The sequence below is a fragment of the Carettochelys insculpta genome, chromosome 17 (assembly GCF_033958435.1).
Source record: "Carettochelys insculpta isolate YL-2023 chromosome 17, ASM3395843v1, whole genome shotgun sequence".
Taxonomy (NCBI): domain Eukaryota; kingdom Metazoa; phylum Chordata; order Testudines; family Carettochelyidae; genus Carettochelys; species Carettochelys insculpta.
Window position 1 is genome coordinate 31,593,026 of NC_134153.1, and position 16,719 is coordinate 31,609,744.

The 16,719-nt window shown below is 45.6% G+C and overlaps 1 protein-coding gene and 1 long non-coding RNA gene across 13 annotated transcripts in view; one reads left to right on the forward strand and one right to left on the reverse strand.

Annotated features, from left to right (window-relative positions):
• Window positions 1-210: 210 nt before the first annotated feature.
• CHD6 (chromodomain helicase DNA binding protein 6) overlaps window positions 211-16,719 on the reverse strand; it is a 209,956-nt gene continuing 193,447 nt past the window's right edge. For 7 of the 12 annotated variants that reach the window (XM_075011571.1, XM_075011572.1, XM_075011565.1 and 4 more), the window contains 5 exons: window positions 15,565-16,014; window positions 12,992-13,183; window positions 10,708-10,827; window positions 5,101-5,205; window positions 211-3,101 (listed from right to left, as the gene is read on the reverse strand). In XM_075011571.1, coding sequence (XP_074867672.1) covers window positions 2,211-3,101; window positions 5,101-5,205; window positions 10,708-10,827; window positions 12,992-13,183; window positions 15,565-16,014 — 1,758 coding nt within the window. In that variant the 3' untranslated portion in view covers window positions 211-2,210. Of the gene's footprint in view, window positions 3,102-5,100; window positions 5,206-10,707; window positions 10,828-12,991; window positions 13,184-15,564; window positions 16,015-16,719 lie in introns of those variants that run through there. The other 5 variants (XM_075011574.1, XM_075011568.1, XM_075011575.1 and 2 more) reach the window with 5 other exon arrangements.
• LOC142022086 (uncharacterized) lies at window positions 6,350-15,648 on the forward strand. Its single transcript, XR_012647851.1, has 3 exons — window positions 6,350-6,954; window positions 14,356-14,471; window positions 15,522-15,648. It is a non-coding gene; the product is annotated as an uncharacterized LOC142022086 (long non-coding RNA).

Here is a 16,719-nt window from a genome sequence, read left to right on the forward strand (position 1 = left end):
AAAAAAGGTCACACACAGCAGCCAAAGAGAAGCCCGACACCCAGATATAACATACATGTTGTATAAGTAAGAACATGCTGGCTACTTAAATAGATTTCACTTTGAACCCTGTTTTTTTATGAGTGCAACCTAGAAAAACAACCATCCCATATAAGAAATGGACTCTTCAGAGATTTCTATACCCATTTACAGTAAGGCTTTGAAGATATATGAAGTTTTATAGCATTTGTATTTTAAGAATTTAGGACAAGTACATGTTCTACTGAGTAAAAAGAAAGTTAGTACTTAAAAGGTTCAAAAATATATCAAGTGATTTTTTTACATAAATAAATTATATTGATTTTGGATATAACAGCTGAAAAAACCCTTTCTGCTTCCACTGGAGGCAAAACTGAACAAACTGTTAAATAGAGATAGCAGCATTTCTAAGAAATCTGTCAAAAGTGATACAGTATCTATGCTATAGGGATGTTATTAAATAGAATACATTTAATGATTATTTTTGCATTATGATCAGTTACATAATTTCTTTAATTGCATCCAATCCAATGAAATGGGAATAAATTCTTGAAAATATAAACTTTTAGGTCATGGGTAACAGACTTCTTTGAGATGCTAATTTTAACATGTACATAATTTATAATCCCAAATGTATAAAAGACAATGACAAAAAGCATCATAAATAAATAATGCAAACTGAAATAGTTATGTCAAAACATTTGGACCATCTGATAAATTAGGAAAATTGTAACAGAAAATAAGTAAAAAATACAGTAAATGGTGACAATCAAATTCAAAACTGATTACTAGCGTGCTTCAGCTCCCTCAAACAGTCTGTCATTTTACTGCTGCACCACTAAGTGTTTATTTCAAGTCTCAAAAAATGAGCTTTAAATAAAAACAAGCCCAAGTGAAAGAAAAAGCTAAATGGGGTCAGTGAGAAGAAAGGACTACATGGAGTTTACCTGTGCAGGTGTCTCAAGATACAGAATCTGGGGGACTGATCACATTAAAAACCTGTTAATTTAAAATCCATACTGTAGTAGTAGTGCCAATGGAGGTGCTGGGAAACACTGTTCAATAGCAAATGGAATAAAGAGGAATGGAAAGGAGCAAAAATAATCTCTTCACAGTCTAATCCTAGAAAAGGAAGATAAACTCAAGCTTTGAAATGTCACCAGTCCTTGAGTGAGTCACAATTGTAAAACCAGCCAACAGCTTGTTACTTGGTGATTCTGTTTTCAGAAAAGATGTCACTTAAGGGGGAAGAACTGTAAAACAATTAAAAAACTCAGAAGCCTCAGTGTTCATACGAACATGATGACCTGTTCATTATTGGAGAAACAACCTTTAACAGGACTTCTGATGCCACAGATGAGAACTGAATACTAGCAGAACAGTGAAGTAACTGGTAGCAGGAACCTCAACGAAAGATGAGTAGGATGTGCAAAACCTTTTCAGCATAAGTTGGAAAAGTTCATTTAACTAAGAAGGAACAGGCAACTGAAATTCCACTTAAAACCAAGCTTTGGTTTTAAAAAATACAAAATAAATTCTACGTAATCTTTTCACTTACTGCAGTTTGTCTCCAAAACTTTGAGGAAGGAAAGGGGAGGAAATTATATCACTACCAGTTATGCTGTTTTTTTTTTAAGAAATGAATATATGCATTTTCAATCATTAGTTATATACTTCTGTCTATACTACTATTCTAGTAACCATGATAAAATAGGGAAATACTTTAAATCAAAAATACACATTAGCACTTACTATAGCTGTGCTTTTTACCCCAAAATAGTTTATTCTTTCAGTGTCATTGTAAAAAGAAATACCCTTGTCTGCACTGAGATCAAGAGAGTAAAGTACTTTCTTTTGCTCTGGTTTTGCTTTTTCCCCAGATAAATTAGCAGTTTTGGGGGTGACCAAGTGCTGGATTTACTACTGTTGGTTGGGATGAATAACTGGGTAACAGAACAAGAATTCTGTGCCTCCCGTATAACTAGACAACACTGTTTATCTAATAAAGTGGCAAGACCCTGCAACTATTAACATAATATGTCACCATAGTTTTCTTACAGGGAATTACGGAGATATTACTCATGGAAACACAGGTTTTATGAAGGTGAAGAAGGGGCAGTGGGTAAGTAACAAATATGTATGGGATAAGAAACTTACAAGCCACAGTCTTTTTCCAAAATGAAACAAAAGTTCTAATTGGTATTGTTAATTACTTTTAACTCCTCTTCTGCTGGTATAGCATGCTCTTTCTCTGATGACAAAGATAGGGTTTTCTCTGTAAAGTTGGGACTGTTTGCAGCATCTTTTTCAGACAGAGAGATAGTTTCTGATTCTGGGTTTGTTTGCTCCACTTTAGCTTTCTTTTTCTTCCGCTTCTGGCTTTCTAGAGTTGTTGCCTCAGTGTGTCTGGTTTGTTGTATGCCAGGCAATGGCATGCCAATACCAGAGGAAAGAAACATAGATGGATAGATCAGTCCAGGGGACATCCCTGGGATAAGAAATGGATTAAAAGCTACAGGACTACTGGTAGTTATTGCAGGTTCTGTCTGATCAGAAAATGAAGTAGGACCGGGCTTGTCTTCAGACAGAGGTTCATTTTTCGCATCCTGGCTACTTTGTTTGTCCTCCGTAGCTTTTTCTGTATTTGATGTACCACTTTTAGTTGTGCTTGTTAATGAAGCTGGAGCAGTTGAAGTACAAGTAGTTGTCATTGGTGGGCTGAGAAGTCCTCCAACACCAAACATCTGCGGTACAGTAGCCATGCCTGGCAGCATCATAGGCAACATATTTAGGGTGCTTTTGACATCCTCACCAGTAGGCACTGCTGCAAATCCAGCAGGAAACCCAACCAGCCCAGCTAAAGGGATGCCTTGCATGTTCCTCATGTTCTGGAGTCCCACTAGATCCATTCCAGCAATAAGTCCATTCATAAATAATGGTCCCATTCCTGAAGAAGAATCTGATATAACACCAGGGGCTTTAATGAGTTCACTTCTTGGCCTCCTCCCTCTTCGACGGGGACCAGTGTCTCGGAGCACAGGCTCAGTAAGGATACGATTGAATTTGTTTTCTGGAAGGAATCCCTGAGAGTGACAAACAGAAAAAGACAAAAGGTAATATTGTAGTACCAAAGAAAACTCAGCTTGTTGTCATGTGCTTTACACCTGTGTTCCCAAGGCCCTGTTGGTATGGTTCTGAAGATGGGATTTGAGAGGGATAGAGAGCTATCACCAAGGGCAAGCTGTCAGTATGAAACACCTCCCGCCCTGCTCCTGGTATGATGCTGCAGAGGAGTCTGAAAGCTCACAGGGAGGAGAAGAGAAAGCACTTTTTGCCCCAGGTAGACAGTAAAATTTCTACTTTTCATGAACTTTCTGGGTGGGTGATGTTTATTCCTGAAGCACGGGAGCAGCCAGTGTGAGAGATGCTAAATTCCCATCCCAGCTTGAATTCTGACTGTATCAAGAGGTGAAAACCATTACTTTTCAGACTTTAAGGGCCAATTTTTGAAAAAGCCTGCACAATAGCAAAGCTGCAAAAAATGCTCATGCGAACTGTGCTTATTTTATGGAGCTCATCCATTACAGCTTTAATATGTGGGTCCAATCATTCTGCACGTATATTAAACAAGAAGGGTCTTCTGGACCCCAGACACAGGGCTACACTGCACACAAAGCCTGGTGTGTCTGCTTAAATTACAAAATAACCTTGGAGCAGCTACATAATAGCATTAAACCTTATTAGCCAACATTCTTAGCACAAATATTTGAATATTTTCCCTCTTGCACCCAATTCTTGGGGTTTCAAGACAGCAAGTAGGTTGCAAGTAATGCAAATTTAAATGGGAGACATTCTGCATTTAGACTTGAAAAGTATAGGAGCTCCATGCACCGCATGTGTCCTACACGTTGGATCGAAATCTACAGGAGGTTCACAAGGGCACAGTACTGCACATAAAAGGGTACATTTTCTACTCAGCCCCCAACTATGTGTGCCTGGACTTGGGGAAGGAAGGTGCAAACATCGCCCCATACTAATGTTTGCTTGTGCAAGTGCAGATGCTAGCAGACATGCAAGTGCAAAGCTAACTGAAAGGATCCACGCAACAGTTAGCAGGCATAAAAGCTGTGGCATCAGCAGTGTGGACACAAGTGGAAGTTGCCTGTTGCAAATGTATGCAATAAATGCCAAAACCAGCCCTTGGAGGAAGACTAATAACTCAGTGGGATACAAGCTCCACTGGAGGCTTGCTCTCTGGGCTGGAGCAGCTGGCACCATCCTGGACTGGCAGCTCTTTGTTTCCTGTGGGAATGAGTCAGTGTGTCCCTCTTTAGTGCCAACTGTAGAGCAGCACAACCCTTCAAAATGCTCATGCTCTCCTCCTGAGCCAGGATTATATCACACACAATTCCACCCCCAAGAAAAGGGGAAGAATAGGGCCACAGGAAAATGGAATAAAGCCACCCAAACATCAGCTGGATCTCCTTGTGATCCCTATCCAAGGGAAGTAAAAGCTCACCTTGTTGCTCGTTGGGGAAGTGACTCAGATTAGGAACAGAAAAAATAATGGGGCAAAGTTTGAAAAGTACCTCTCTGCACCTATGAGACTTGCATGTTTCTGAGCAAATGTGGGATTTGCAGGACTTGATACAGATACTGAGCTGAGGCCAGTGTGAAAGTCTGATCCATCTGATCACCTTTTGTCCGTTTCCTGCCCCAGTCCAGACTGTTCCCTTTACAACATTCTGCCTTGTTTAATCATTTCTAAGCACCCCAAGCCTTAAATCTCTCTAGCCAACAGATGTCTTGATATTTAGCCTAAACTTGCCTCCTCCTTTTCCCATCACTCTTAAATTTTTTCTCTTCCACTTTTCCTATCCAGCCATCACCAATCTGCAAGGTGCTCAGCTCCGCCATGAGCTGTCACTTGGCCACACCAAGCAGAGTTGGTCCTGTAGATATTCCCTCCCATGTGTGGGTCTGCCTTCCAATTCAGGGACCTCCTTGGACAAAAGGGGGTAGGGATGAAGAGGAGAAAGAAAAGATGACATGATACACATTTCTCCAAAAGCTCTAACTTACTGAAAGCTTAACAATGTCAGCCCAGTCTGCTGCAACAGCATACTCCAAGTTTGCATCAAGCCACCTTGGCAACTCCTTCAATGCTGGTGCCATGGCGCCCCCTAACTATAAAACACAGTAAAAGGATGACCTCTGTTCCAGAAAGAGTTATGCAAAGTTACACAAGACATATGAGTAACCTAGGCGTACACATAAGTGAAGTACAGCTGGCCTCCCTGTTTGGAGGTACTCCTGTTACTCCCCAACACTCAGCAGCTCTGAGCAGCTCTTAACACAAAAGAGCCTGGAGTTCTGATTTCATATGTGGCATCTGCAACCCAAATTTCACCCACAGACAGCATATGGTGTTCAGTGAGGAGCATGGCCTGGTCCTACTCCCATCTATGTCAACAAGAATTTTGTCATTGGGAGGAAGGAACTTATGTCAAAGACACTGTCTGAACACTCAGCCAAGAACAGAAACCAGGGCTCCTCTGCCAGTGACCTGGGACATGTCACTTTTTCTCTGTATTCATCCTCCCCATTTGGCAAACAGGGATAAAAGCAGTATTTCTCACTCCGGTATTGGTGACTCCATTCACACAGCAAGTCTGAGTGTGAACCCCCCATAAATGAAAAACACTTGCTTATATTTAACACTAGTATAAATGCTGGAGGTGAAGCAATTTCCACAGCGGAAGCTGGATGCTTATAACCCCCTCATGTAATAGTCTCATGATGCCAAGTTTGAGACCCCCTATATAAGACCTTTTGCTTCTCCTATTTATTTGGGGCAGGGTCTGTGTGACCCTGCATTTGCAGTGCCCAGCACAAGTGAACGTCTGTATTGGTGCTGACTGCAAGCATCCTTTGTGCTGCTTGCAGCTGCTGCAGCTCAGCCCTGTCTGGTGGGGAGAGGGAAGTTCAGTCTCCAAGGCCCATTAAGTCTCTGGCCTCCCAGCCAATGAAAGGATCACACTGAGTGGATGATGACTTTTGTGTGGGAGATGATTAGGAGCGACCTGAAATTTGCCAACTGTCTGACTGTGGTCTCACTACTGGAGCACAGGGAAGCTAAGGAGAGCTGAGCCAATGGCTTTCTAACTTGCCAGTTTATTTCATATTTTTTAATTCAAAATTATTATTATTATTATTATAGTCACTTGCTCCAATCACATGGGTTCATTTGAAAATGGGATTTTTCCTTCCTCATAATAAGACGACACCAGTTGCCCCAGACTTGCCTTCTGTCATGCTGTGATTCCCACTGCAGAGGCAGAGCCACAATCTTGACTCAGGCACTGTGCTACTTTATCAACGTTTTTGAAACTAGCAAGGGAATGCCCTTGAGAATCTACCCACTGCCTGCAGGTAGTGTGACTCTGCCCAGGACACGGAAGAGGGTTTACATGCTGTTCCTGCACTTCTCAACCAGGCACAAAACAAAGACATTAGCACCACATCAAAAAGGTTACAATTTGTGAAATGCCCTCAGGAAAATGACAGGTAAGAGTCAAATTAGGCCCTAGAACCAACAGCAAGTGCTGCTTTGGTCCTGGAGCTTTAAGCTGAATGCTGAATCGCTTTCCTGTTGTGGGACCCATGTTCCTTGATGAGTGTGTGTGCTAGAAAAGCCAGGTACTAATCTGTCATTTTTATTCTTCGAGATATGTTGCTCATTGTCCCTTTCATTCTAGAAATTCCTCCCCCAGTGGTATATGTCAAGACAACTCTGGTGCCCCCTGGAATGGTGCCAGTAGAGCACAATATATAGACACCTACTGATCTGCTGCCTCCTGCTTTCCAGCAACTCCAAGGAGGGTGGATTACGGAATGGATGAGCAACACATCTCCAAAAACAACAGTTATGGGAAGGTTAGTAGCAGTCTTTTTCTTTGCGTGCTTGCTCATGTCCATTTCAATGAACTGGAGGACCATTGTATTGAAGGTTGCCTTGCTTCTTGCCTGTTGAGTGAGGCCACAATGCATGGTGAATGGAAGACCAGATGGCCACCTTGCAGATACCTATGACCACCTTGCAGATATCTGTGACTGGGACATGAGTCATGAATGCTGCAGATGAAACCTGTGATCTTGTGGAGAGAGAGAGAGGGTGTGTGGGTGGAGTGGCAGGGGACAATCTTTGCCAGGTCATAGCATTTGTGATGCAAGATGTTATCCATGTGTTATAACTTCCTTTCTGGGACATCAATGAACAGTTAAGCCAGGCTTAACAGCTAGAGAGTGCAGCTTCTGCTCCTGACTATTTTTATGGGGCTTAGGACAGAAGTGTGGGAGAAAGATATCCTGACTGCTGTGGAAATGGGAAACCACCTCTGGAAGGAAGGATGGGTGTGGATGAAACCAAACAATGTTCCTAAAGAAGACTGTGCACAATGGTTAGGAGCTGAGCGCCCAGATCTCTGAAACCATCTTGGCTGATGTGGTGGCCACCACAAAGGCAGTCTACCAGGCTAAGTAAATCAAGGGACACATTGCTAATGACTTGAATGAGGGCCCTGTCAACTGAGATAGCACCAGGTTGAGATCCTAGGGGGGCAGAAGCTAGTGCACCAAAAGACACCCATGAGCTCAGATCAGGATGGAGAAAGCCAATCTGCAATTCGCCAATGGGTGGACTGTTGAGATTGCAGGTAAGTGGATTCTGATAGAAGGTGCTAGAAGACCACCTTCCTTCAGATAAAGCAGGTAGTCCAGATAAAGGACATCATGGTCTCTAAAAGGAAGACTCCTTTCTGAAATGACCAGAGTGAGAACTTTTTCCACTTGCTAGATAGGCCATTCTGATTGCTTACATTCTACTACCCATAAGGACAGCTCGCATGAGCACCAAGCAGCCCTGTTCCATCTCACTCACCATGAGGGTTCCAAGCTATCAGGTACAGGGACTATAAATTCAGGTGGAGCATGCGGCCATGTTCCTGGGAGAGGTCCAGCAATGCTGTAAACCAGTGTTGGCATAGCCATGACAATACTATGAGAATCGTACGAGCCTTGTCATTTGTGACATCAAGCAGACCTTTGTGGATGAGTAGTGTGGTAGGAAAGATGTAAAGGTGCCTGCCTCCCTATGGCAGAGGAAGGCATCCATGAAAGCCTGGGCTGTGCCCCAGGTCCGAGCACAACTGGGGCATTTCCTGTTGCCCTGGGTCACAAACAGGTCCCACTGGGGAAATCCATAGTATCCAGGACACCTGGCCAGAGAGACCGTGAATGATGAAGGACCTGGTCAGTTGGTTTGCTAGCCTGTAAGCGGTCTCCAGGTTAATGGAGAGGCTATGCAATGGTCCCAGAGTCTCAACATCCCATAGTAGGGGAGAGGACTGGGCTCCCCCAACCTGTTTATATATAACATTGTCATAATGTTGTCTGTGAGCATCAACACACACTTGAACCCAGAACTTGAGGCCAAGTGCCAGGCAGGCTAGACACACTACTCTTAGCTCCTTGACTGATATGCAGGTTTCATTCCTTGTGTCCAGAGACCCTGAGTTCTGACAGGCTCCAGGTGGGCTCCTCACCCTATGGTTAAGGCATCTGTGACTAGCTCCACTGAAGGTATGGGCTTTGTGAAGGGAACCGTGGCACAGACTGGATCTCGATCCACCCACCACTGAAGGGCTTTGAGCGCTTCCGGTGGAAGTGAGACCACTCTAGCTATCAGATGATGATGTATAAGATGTCAGCCACAGTTGTACAGGGTGCAGCCTGAGATATGCATACTGCCACTATGTACCTGCAAGAGGCCATGTGTCCCAAGAGTGTCAGGCAGCTGCTTGCTGTGATGAGACATGCTTTCAGCCCTTGTAGGAAGATCTACAATGGCTCTGAAATAGTTCTCCAACAGGATGGCCCTCACCTAATTCACACCGAGAACTGCTCCTATAAATTCTAGCCTCTGAACAGGCCAGAAAGTAGATATGTGTTCATTGTCCAGGAGTCCTAGGTTCTTGAAAGTGAATGGCATTAAACCCATGTATTGTTCCACATGCATCCTGGACTGACCCCAGACCACCCAGTCATCCAGGCCTGAGTAGACTTATAGCCCTCATTTCCTGAGGGAGGCTGACCCCACTGTCACGAATTTCATAAACACTCTGGCCATGTCTACACTTAAGAAAAACTTTGAACTGGCCATGCTAATGGCCAAATCAAAGAATACTAATGAGACGCTGAAATAAATATTCAATGCCTCATTAGTATGCTGCTGGCCACAGCACTTTGAAAGTGCTGCATTTCACTCGCACGTGGCTCAAAAGGACCCTGCAAACATCAAAACAGCATCCAATCCAAACCAACCATTTAGTAGTCAGGCCTGGTGTCCAGCTCTGATAGCTTCTCTCAGTCTCTTGCACTAGCACTTTAGCTCATAATATAATTATATGGCGAGAAGAGGGGTTATTTTAATTTTATGTGTGGCACTGATGTAACCCCTGCTGGAATCCTGTGCCCAGTTCTGGTGCCAACAAGTCAAGAGAGATGTTGGTAAATTTAAGAGGGTTCAGAAAAGAGCCCCAAGAATTAGCCACAAGGAGGAGGAAAACTGCCTTATAGTGACAGGTTCCAGGAGGTCAATTGATTTAGCTTAACAAAGAGAAGGTTTAGGGGTGAGTTGATCACAGTCTGCAAGTACCTACGTGTGAACAGATATTCAGTAATGGGTTCTTTGGTTGAGCAGAATGTCTGAGGAAAGCTCACCTGATTGCCCACCCCGCCTTGTGTCTGTTTATTATTCAGGAGCTATGGGAAGACAGGCAGGAGAGAAGCATGGGTTCAAAATATGCCAGACCTGTTCTCAGGAGCTCATAAACACACTTTTTCCCAACATGGCACCCTATTCCTATCAGCATGATCCAGTAGCTGGGTCAATCTGCAGTGCTGAAGAGGGGTGAAATGCCATCTCCACAAGGAGGATTTTAACCTATTTATCTATTTTTTTTTTTGTTCTTGATTTGAAATTTCCACAAATCCAGCACTCGCCTTGTCTGTGACCCTCCCAGGTACTTCAAACAGCTGTCATGGGTGTCACCATTTGGCACGTGTTTGCAGCATGCCACATAACTGTTTGAAGCCCTTGGATGAAGGTGTGACCCATAGCCTAGGTGGAATAGCCCTACAGAGTGGGTGCTTACAAATAAATTAACTACTTACCATACTTAATCTAACTATCTACACTTATTTATAATTTAGTTACAAAAAGACCACAACAGATATCACTTGCTTAGCAAGAGATAAGAGTGTGCCAATGAATGGAAGTGGGTCGGCAAGTGCCTATATACCACATCATGGAAGTGCCTCCACAGGGGGCACGAGAGTTGACTTGATGGATACCACTGGGGTGAAAAGTCTTCCGGTGACGGTGCAGACAGTTTGCACACATGTATATTAGAACAGAGATGAGCAAGCACTCGAAGAACAGACAATATCTACTCTGCTGAGTCAGTCACATATTGTCAGTAGATTGGTGTTCCCCCAGCATACTCGTAGCTCTGAGAGTGGAATAGATCATCCCACTTCTGACAATTTAAAATCCAAGTGGGACAGCTGGGTCTCTGCTACCTATTTCTATGCAAACAAGGACCAAGCGCAGTAAATGTCTTTGCTTACCCTCCGCCCTGTACCCTTATGGACCACAGGCACCCGCTCCTCTCCCGTGAGTGAGTTTATGTCCAGTTTGCTGGGGTCCTTGCAACGCTGCCTCCTCTGCTTGGGCTTGTCTGAAAAACTCTAGAAGGCAAAGAAGAAAACATTAATGAGAATGGGCAGCTCGAAACCTGGAAGGAGACTGGGTCAAGTCAAGAGAATGGTTTAAAGAATAGTACCCATGCAGGTCCCACTACAAAGCTCTGCTTTTTGGATGAATGTAAATGTATTTTGATAGGTCTGAAGATGGTCTTGTTGCACCTCAGCCTAGACTAACTTCTCCATTTCTGGCTAGTGTCTCAGCACACCTAGGAGTCCTGCCTGTCACTAAATTCACAGCAGAGAGACTATGCTGACTCTCTCTAAAAAGTTCTGGCCCTGACTGAGAGAGGGCAAGCACAGCAGTGTATGCCACCTGTGGCAGCGTCTCTCATAACTGGCCATCTGTCTGTGAACTCTTGGTGTCTCTTATCCTTGGACTGGAAGTTCTTTTGGCTCTGTGCTTGGACAACTACTAGTGCAGTGGTGTCCTGTTCCAAGGATAGGATTCCAGAACACAGTGGTAATAAAAGTAATGATGTTTGTCCTACCAGATGTACTCCAGATACAAACCCTTACCCCACTGGTAGAATAGCTCCCTAAGGTGCAGTTATTACTATTATTTTTTTAATCTATTTGCCCTAGATCACTAAATGGCCCCCTCAAGGATTCAGTTCACAAACCTGGGCTTAGCAGGCCAATGTGCAAACCACTGAGCTATTCCTTCCCACCTAAAAATATATGGAAATACACATCTAATCCAGTCCCCTGCCCTCTTGGCAGGACCAAGCACAAACCCTTTTTTTTTTTAATCTAAAAAGTGCTTCTGGCTGCCTCCAAGGCAGGACATGGAGAGTGCAAGGTAGGAGAAGACCCCCTCACACTCAGGTATGTTGAGTGGCACTGCTTCAGGACTCCCTAGAATCTGGCCTTGTGGAAGCCCCTGATCAGGTTTCTTTGGGCTATGACTAGAGCCCACTGTTCTGCCAGTAAATTCTGGGTTCCTCAGTTCTAAGCAGCTGGTCATACTAGCGCACCTGTCCATGTCAGGAGCCACTCACTTCCTGGAATGAGTTCCCAAGTAATCTTTAAACATGTCAGGCTGCAGTTCCAGGTGCATAAGACAAGCCTTTTTATAGATCATGCTGAGACCTTGCTCTGCTCAACCAAGAAACCCATTATTGAATATCTGTTCGCACGTAGGTACTTGCAGACTGTGATCAACTCACCCCTAAACCTTCTCTTTGTTAAGCTAAATCAATTGACCTCTTGGAACCTGTCACTATAAGGAAGGTTTTTTCCTCCTTGTGGCTAATTCTTGGGGCTCTTTTCTGAACCCTCTTAAATTTATCAACATCTTTCTTGACTTGTTGGCACCAGAACTGGGCACAGGATTCCAGCAGGGGTTACATCAGTGCTACACACAAAATTGAAATAACCCCTCTTCTCGCCATAAAATTATATTATGTGCTGAAGTGCTAGTGCAAGAGACTGAGAGAAGCTATCAGAGCTGGACATCAGGCCTGACTACTAAATGGTTGGTTTGGCCTGGATGCTGGCACTAGTCCACACTGTGCTCGGGCAGCCTAGGTTTGAAAGATTGAGCCTGTAGATGTTCGTGATGGTTGCTACCCAGAGGACTTTGCCTGATCTTGGTGCTGTAAGCTAATCTGACCCCAGTTCCCTTGGAAAGTGACACACCCAAACCTCAGGCTTGCAGTGTGATTTGCCCTCATGGGCTTAAGCTGTATAAATTCCTCCTACTTGAGTGCATTTGAGGTTCATTATCAGATCACAGGGATGACTAAGGGCTTATACCTGTTGTCTTTTACTTTGTTACAAAGTTTCCTTAGACTTAGCTATGCCTTGTTATCCAGTGACCCAAACGAGCGGAAGCTGCAGGCCCAATTTTGGGGGCACCTAGATTCACAGTTCTGCCTCTTCTCCACCCCTTCTGTGTGGAGCCAACCTAGTCCCACAACATAACTGGATGGCAACTCTTTGTGGGAGCAGCTAGCAAACAGAGCACAGGAGTCAATGCCATCTGCCAGGAATCTGCAGCTAATCAAATGTCTTTGCCTTGGGTGCGCAAAGTGCATTAGTTTTGCTAAAAAGGAGACTAGCCCCACACCTTGCAGCTGGCTGTAAGGCAGTCAGGAAGGGACAGCATCTAGACCTGACATACTGAAGCCCAGAGGGTCACTCTTACTGTGCTGAAGCCAGGGACGTCAAGTGTGTAGTCTGTCTGCTGTCTCAGCCAGTCCAGGAGACTCTTGTTTGGAACAGCTTTCTCTGCCCGGATGCTTGGAGCTGTGACTGTATGTGGAGTTGAGGTAGCAGTGACTGGCCTATCTGGGTGTGGGCTGCTCTGTGCAGGCTGCGTCTGATCTTCCTGAGCATCCTGAAGTGAAGGGAGAAAGCAGAGCCCATATGGGAACACAATTATACTGCTAGTGCTCTCACCCCGATGTCATCCAACTGCAAACAGAGCACTCAGACAGAATCTGCCCCAGAGGAGACTCAGGCAGCGACTGGCAAGAGCCACAGCCCAGGAGCCCCTCGTGTCCTGCACTTGGATCACCAAGAGCCACCAGGAAAAATATCCAGCCTGACAGGCACCCTCTGCGCTACAGGTGACAGACCTGGGATACTCTGGGCTTCTGGGTATCACCTGGAAAATGCTTTGTCACCCAACACAATGTGCTACCAGCAAACACAATCTGGATCCTGGTCTCTGGGGAAAGATCTTGTGCCACATTCTCTCTCCCACCAGTTGCATCTAGTCTGGGCACAGTACGACCTCAGCCAACAGGCTCTCTGCTGCACCTCTGGTTTGCTGACAGTAGCCAGGCTCTGGGGTATCCATCGTGAGTGGGATTTGCCGTGGTCCAAGCCACCTGCAAGCTCTGCTCTGCCCAGTAGCCTACAGCTGGCTGGGTCCTCCCAAAGTGGGTGTGATTCCTTCCTCAACCAGCCAGCCTTCTCTGGAGTCCCAGAAGGAACCTAAAGTATCCTTATTCCAAGCTCCTGGGGCCAATCTTCTGAGGCACAAGGAGAGGGCCAGTGCTAAATCCTGTATTAGGGCTGGGGAATTGAGCTTTATACCTTGCCTGGCCTCCCCATCCCTGTGAAACCCGATTGTGCTGAGCTGTGAAGCGAGTGACAGTTCCTGGATTGTCACAGTAACCTACAGTAGCAAATGTTGAGTAGAAAAAAAAGAGACAGGCTGACTTAGTCCAACCCAAGGCCCCCCTTGACCTCAAGGGCTGGGTTAAGATCACATGAGAGAAGCTTTAGCCTGGAAATGTATGAACCAAAATCAGTGGGTTGGAAATATTTTTGGTGATCAAAATATTGAGAGGATAGGACCAGGATGGGCTACAGAGCCCCTTGCCCTCTTCTGAGAGCAACAGACTGGCTGTGAGGAAGCAAAGGGGAACAATTTCTGCCAGACAAAGGCAAGCCCTGATGGTGGGTGGGTATCTGGCTACAGCAAGACTAGCTGCCTGAAAGATAGAAAGGGAAGCAGCATGCTTCACCATAATGGCTTCTATGTCCATCGTCTCCTTCTAGGCCCCAGTCCTGAGACGTGTCCTGTCCAGACCAGGTCAGCTGTCACCACCTCCACGAGCACCATCTAAGTGCTGAAAGGATGTAGAATGCTGTCTCCCTGCCCCTGCATGTCTCCAGTAAGTTCTCTCCCTTCGCTACCATATCTCTTGTTTTTCCTTTCTTCTTTGGACTTCTGTTCAATAAGAACTAGCTTATCCAGCCAAGATATTATATTTTGAAACACTGCCATGTGACCAAGAGGCAAATTAGAACCCATGTCCTCAGCAGTTCAAAGGCCAGTACAAGTTTGCCAGATCACGGAGTGGCAAACCATACCATGTATAGAGCCAGAAGTGAGGCCGCAAGGGCGCATTAAACTGGGGCTGCATTTTCTATCTTTGCTAGTCTATTTTCTACCCCTTTGGTCTTGTCTGGTCTCCAGAAAATGGGATTGGTCTCCAGTAGCATTTCCCAGAAACCACACAAGACCAAAGTGAGAGACAGCTCTTCCCACTCCAGTCAGTTGTGTTCCACACAGGAGTTCTTACCATCATTCATACCATGTCCAAGACTGCTGATCAAAGGATTTGTCTTTAAAAGGCTCTCCAGCTCCAAGAAAAGGAAGCAATGCAGCTGGTACAACGAAAACCTTGCAAAACACTGCATTTCATAGAACTGTACAATTCTAGGGCTGGAAGGGACCTCAGGAGGTCATCTAGTACGGTCCCCTGCCTAAAGCATTTCCAAAGCTTCAACTGGTTTCCCTTTTCTGTAGCTTCATGAGAAGGGTACAAGGATGTTTCCTGCCATGTTTGCTAAGGGCCTATCCAAGCTGATGTCTTTATATATCAAACCTTGAACCTTGTTTACCTCTGGGACAGTGAATGGGTCACATTTGCATCTTTCACTTTCTGGCCTCTTTATTCCCTATGCATTAATAGAGGACGCCTGTGTGAGAGGTCAGTTTTTCATGTTAGCCATATACTCAAGCACTCAGGGAAACAAAGCCACCCAATGCCTTCCCCACCAAGAAACAGGGCCTGCCTCTCAGGGCTTGAGTCTATTTTGCCTGCTATAGCTTTGTTGTGGAGGGGCTAGTCACCCAGCCCAGCCAAACCTGTCCTGGGATGGATGGTAAAACTAAGCAGATATTGAATGAACAGCTGGAGCCCCCATTCTGATTCCAGAGCTGCATGCGGCTAGCTTTGGGAGGGGGAGCCGTTTACCCACCTGCAGCCCATTTTGAAGACTCCTCTCCTTTAAGAAGGTAAGATCCATCCCTTCCACATTTTTCCTTCTGCCCCGTCGTCTCCTCATGGCAGCATCATCTCTTCGGAGGCTTCCATTGACAATCTGCCCTGTGACAGGATGGATTAGCCCTGCCTGGAGGATGCCGGATAAGTCCATGCCCAAGGACCCCTGAAGGGAGTGCACCGTCCCTAACTTGGGCAGATTACTGTTCAGAGGGAAAGGAGAGAGGTTTCCTGGGGACCCTTCAGACACTCTGGCCAGGTTCCCTGCTGAGTCCCGCCAGCCGTTCAGCACTACAGGCGGACGGGGGTGCGATGCAGCTAACTGTTCGAGGCTTCTAGGTTTGGCGTCTCTCTCCAGCTCAAACTCATAGGGCTGCCTGTGCTTTCGTTCATCCTTTGTAAAGGCAGGAGGAGCCAGGAAGCTTTCCTGTGTGCAGCAAAGCCAGAGAAATGATCACAGCTATGGCCGATATCGCATGGGCCTTACAACACTCAGAAGCAGCTTTTCAATCCAACACGCACTAGAACCATAGAACCAGAGCGTAAGAAGGGACCATAAAGGCTAAAACACAGGCAAGAAAGAGCTTTTGTGGGGCTCGGAGCTGGAAGAGGGGAGTTTTGGAGACAGGTGGCTAGAAACACTGGAGGGAGCTCCTCAAGTCTCTGCTGAAGCCCAGAATGGGGCCCAGCAGACAGCCACCTCTTCCCTGGTAAAGACACGAATTGAGTGGGACCTCTTACAGAGCCCTACACAGCCCAGAACCAGAGCGCAGATGCTTCTTGCTCAGCAGGACAGCATATAAGTGGGAGTGTCTGTGCTGGGGACACAGAGCATGCTACTCCCTGCTGATCCCATGTGGTGCCACTGTTACACCCCTGCCGAGGTGTAGGGAGAGCACCATACTCTCAGCTAAGCTGGATGTTGAGAGGAGGGACTTGGAAGCACCAATCCAGCTGAAGGAAAGGGACAAGAGCCTCTCGTAGAAATGCAGAGTCACTTGTCTGGGACTGCCAGTTGCTTCAGGTGCTGTTCTGATAGTGTCAAACAATAAAGGAACACCCCTGCATGTCCCCCCGGGGTTGCTGTGACTCGTCATCCTGCAGTGACTGAAGCTGGATCTGACATTGGCCT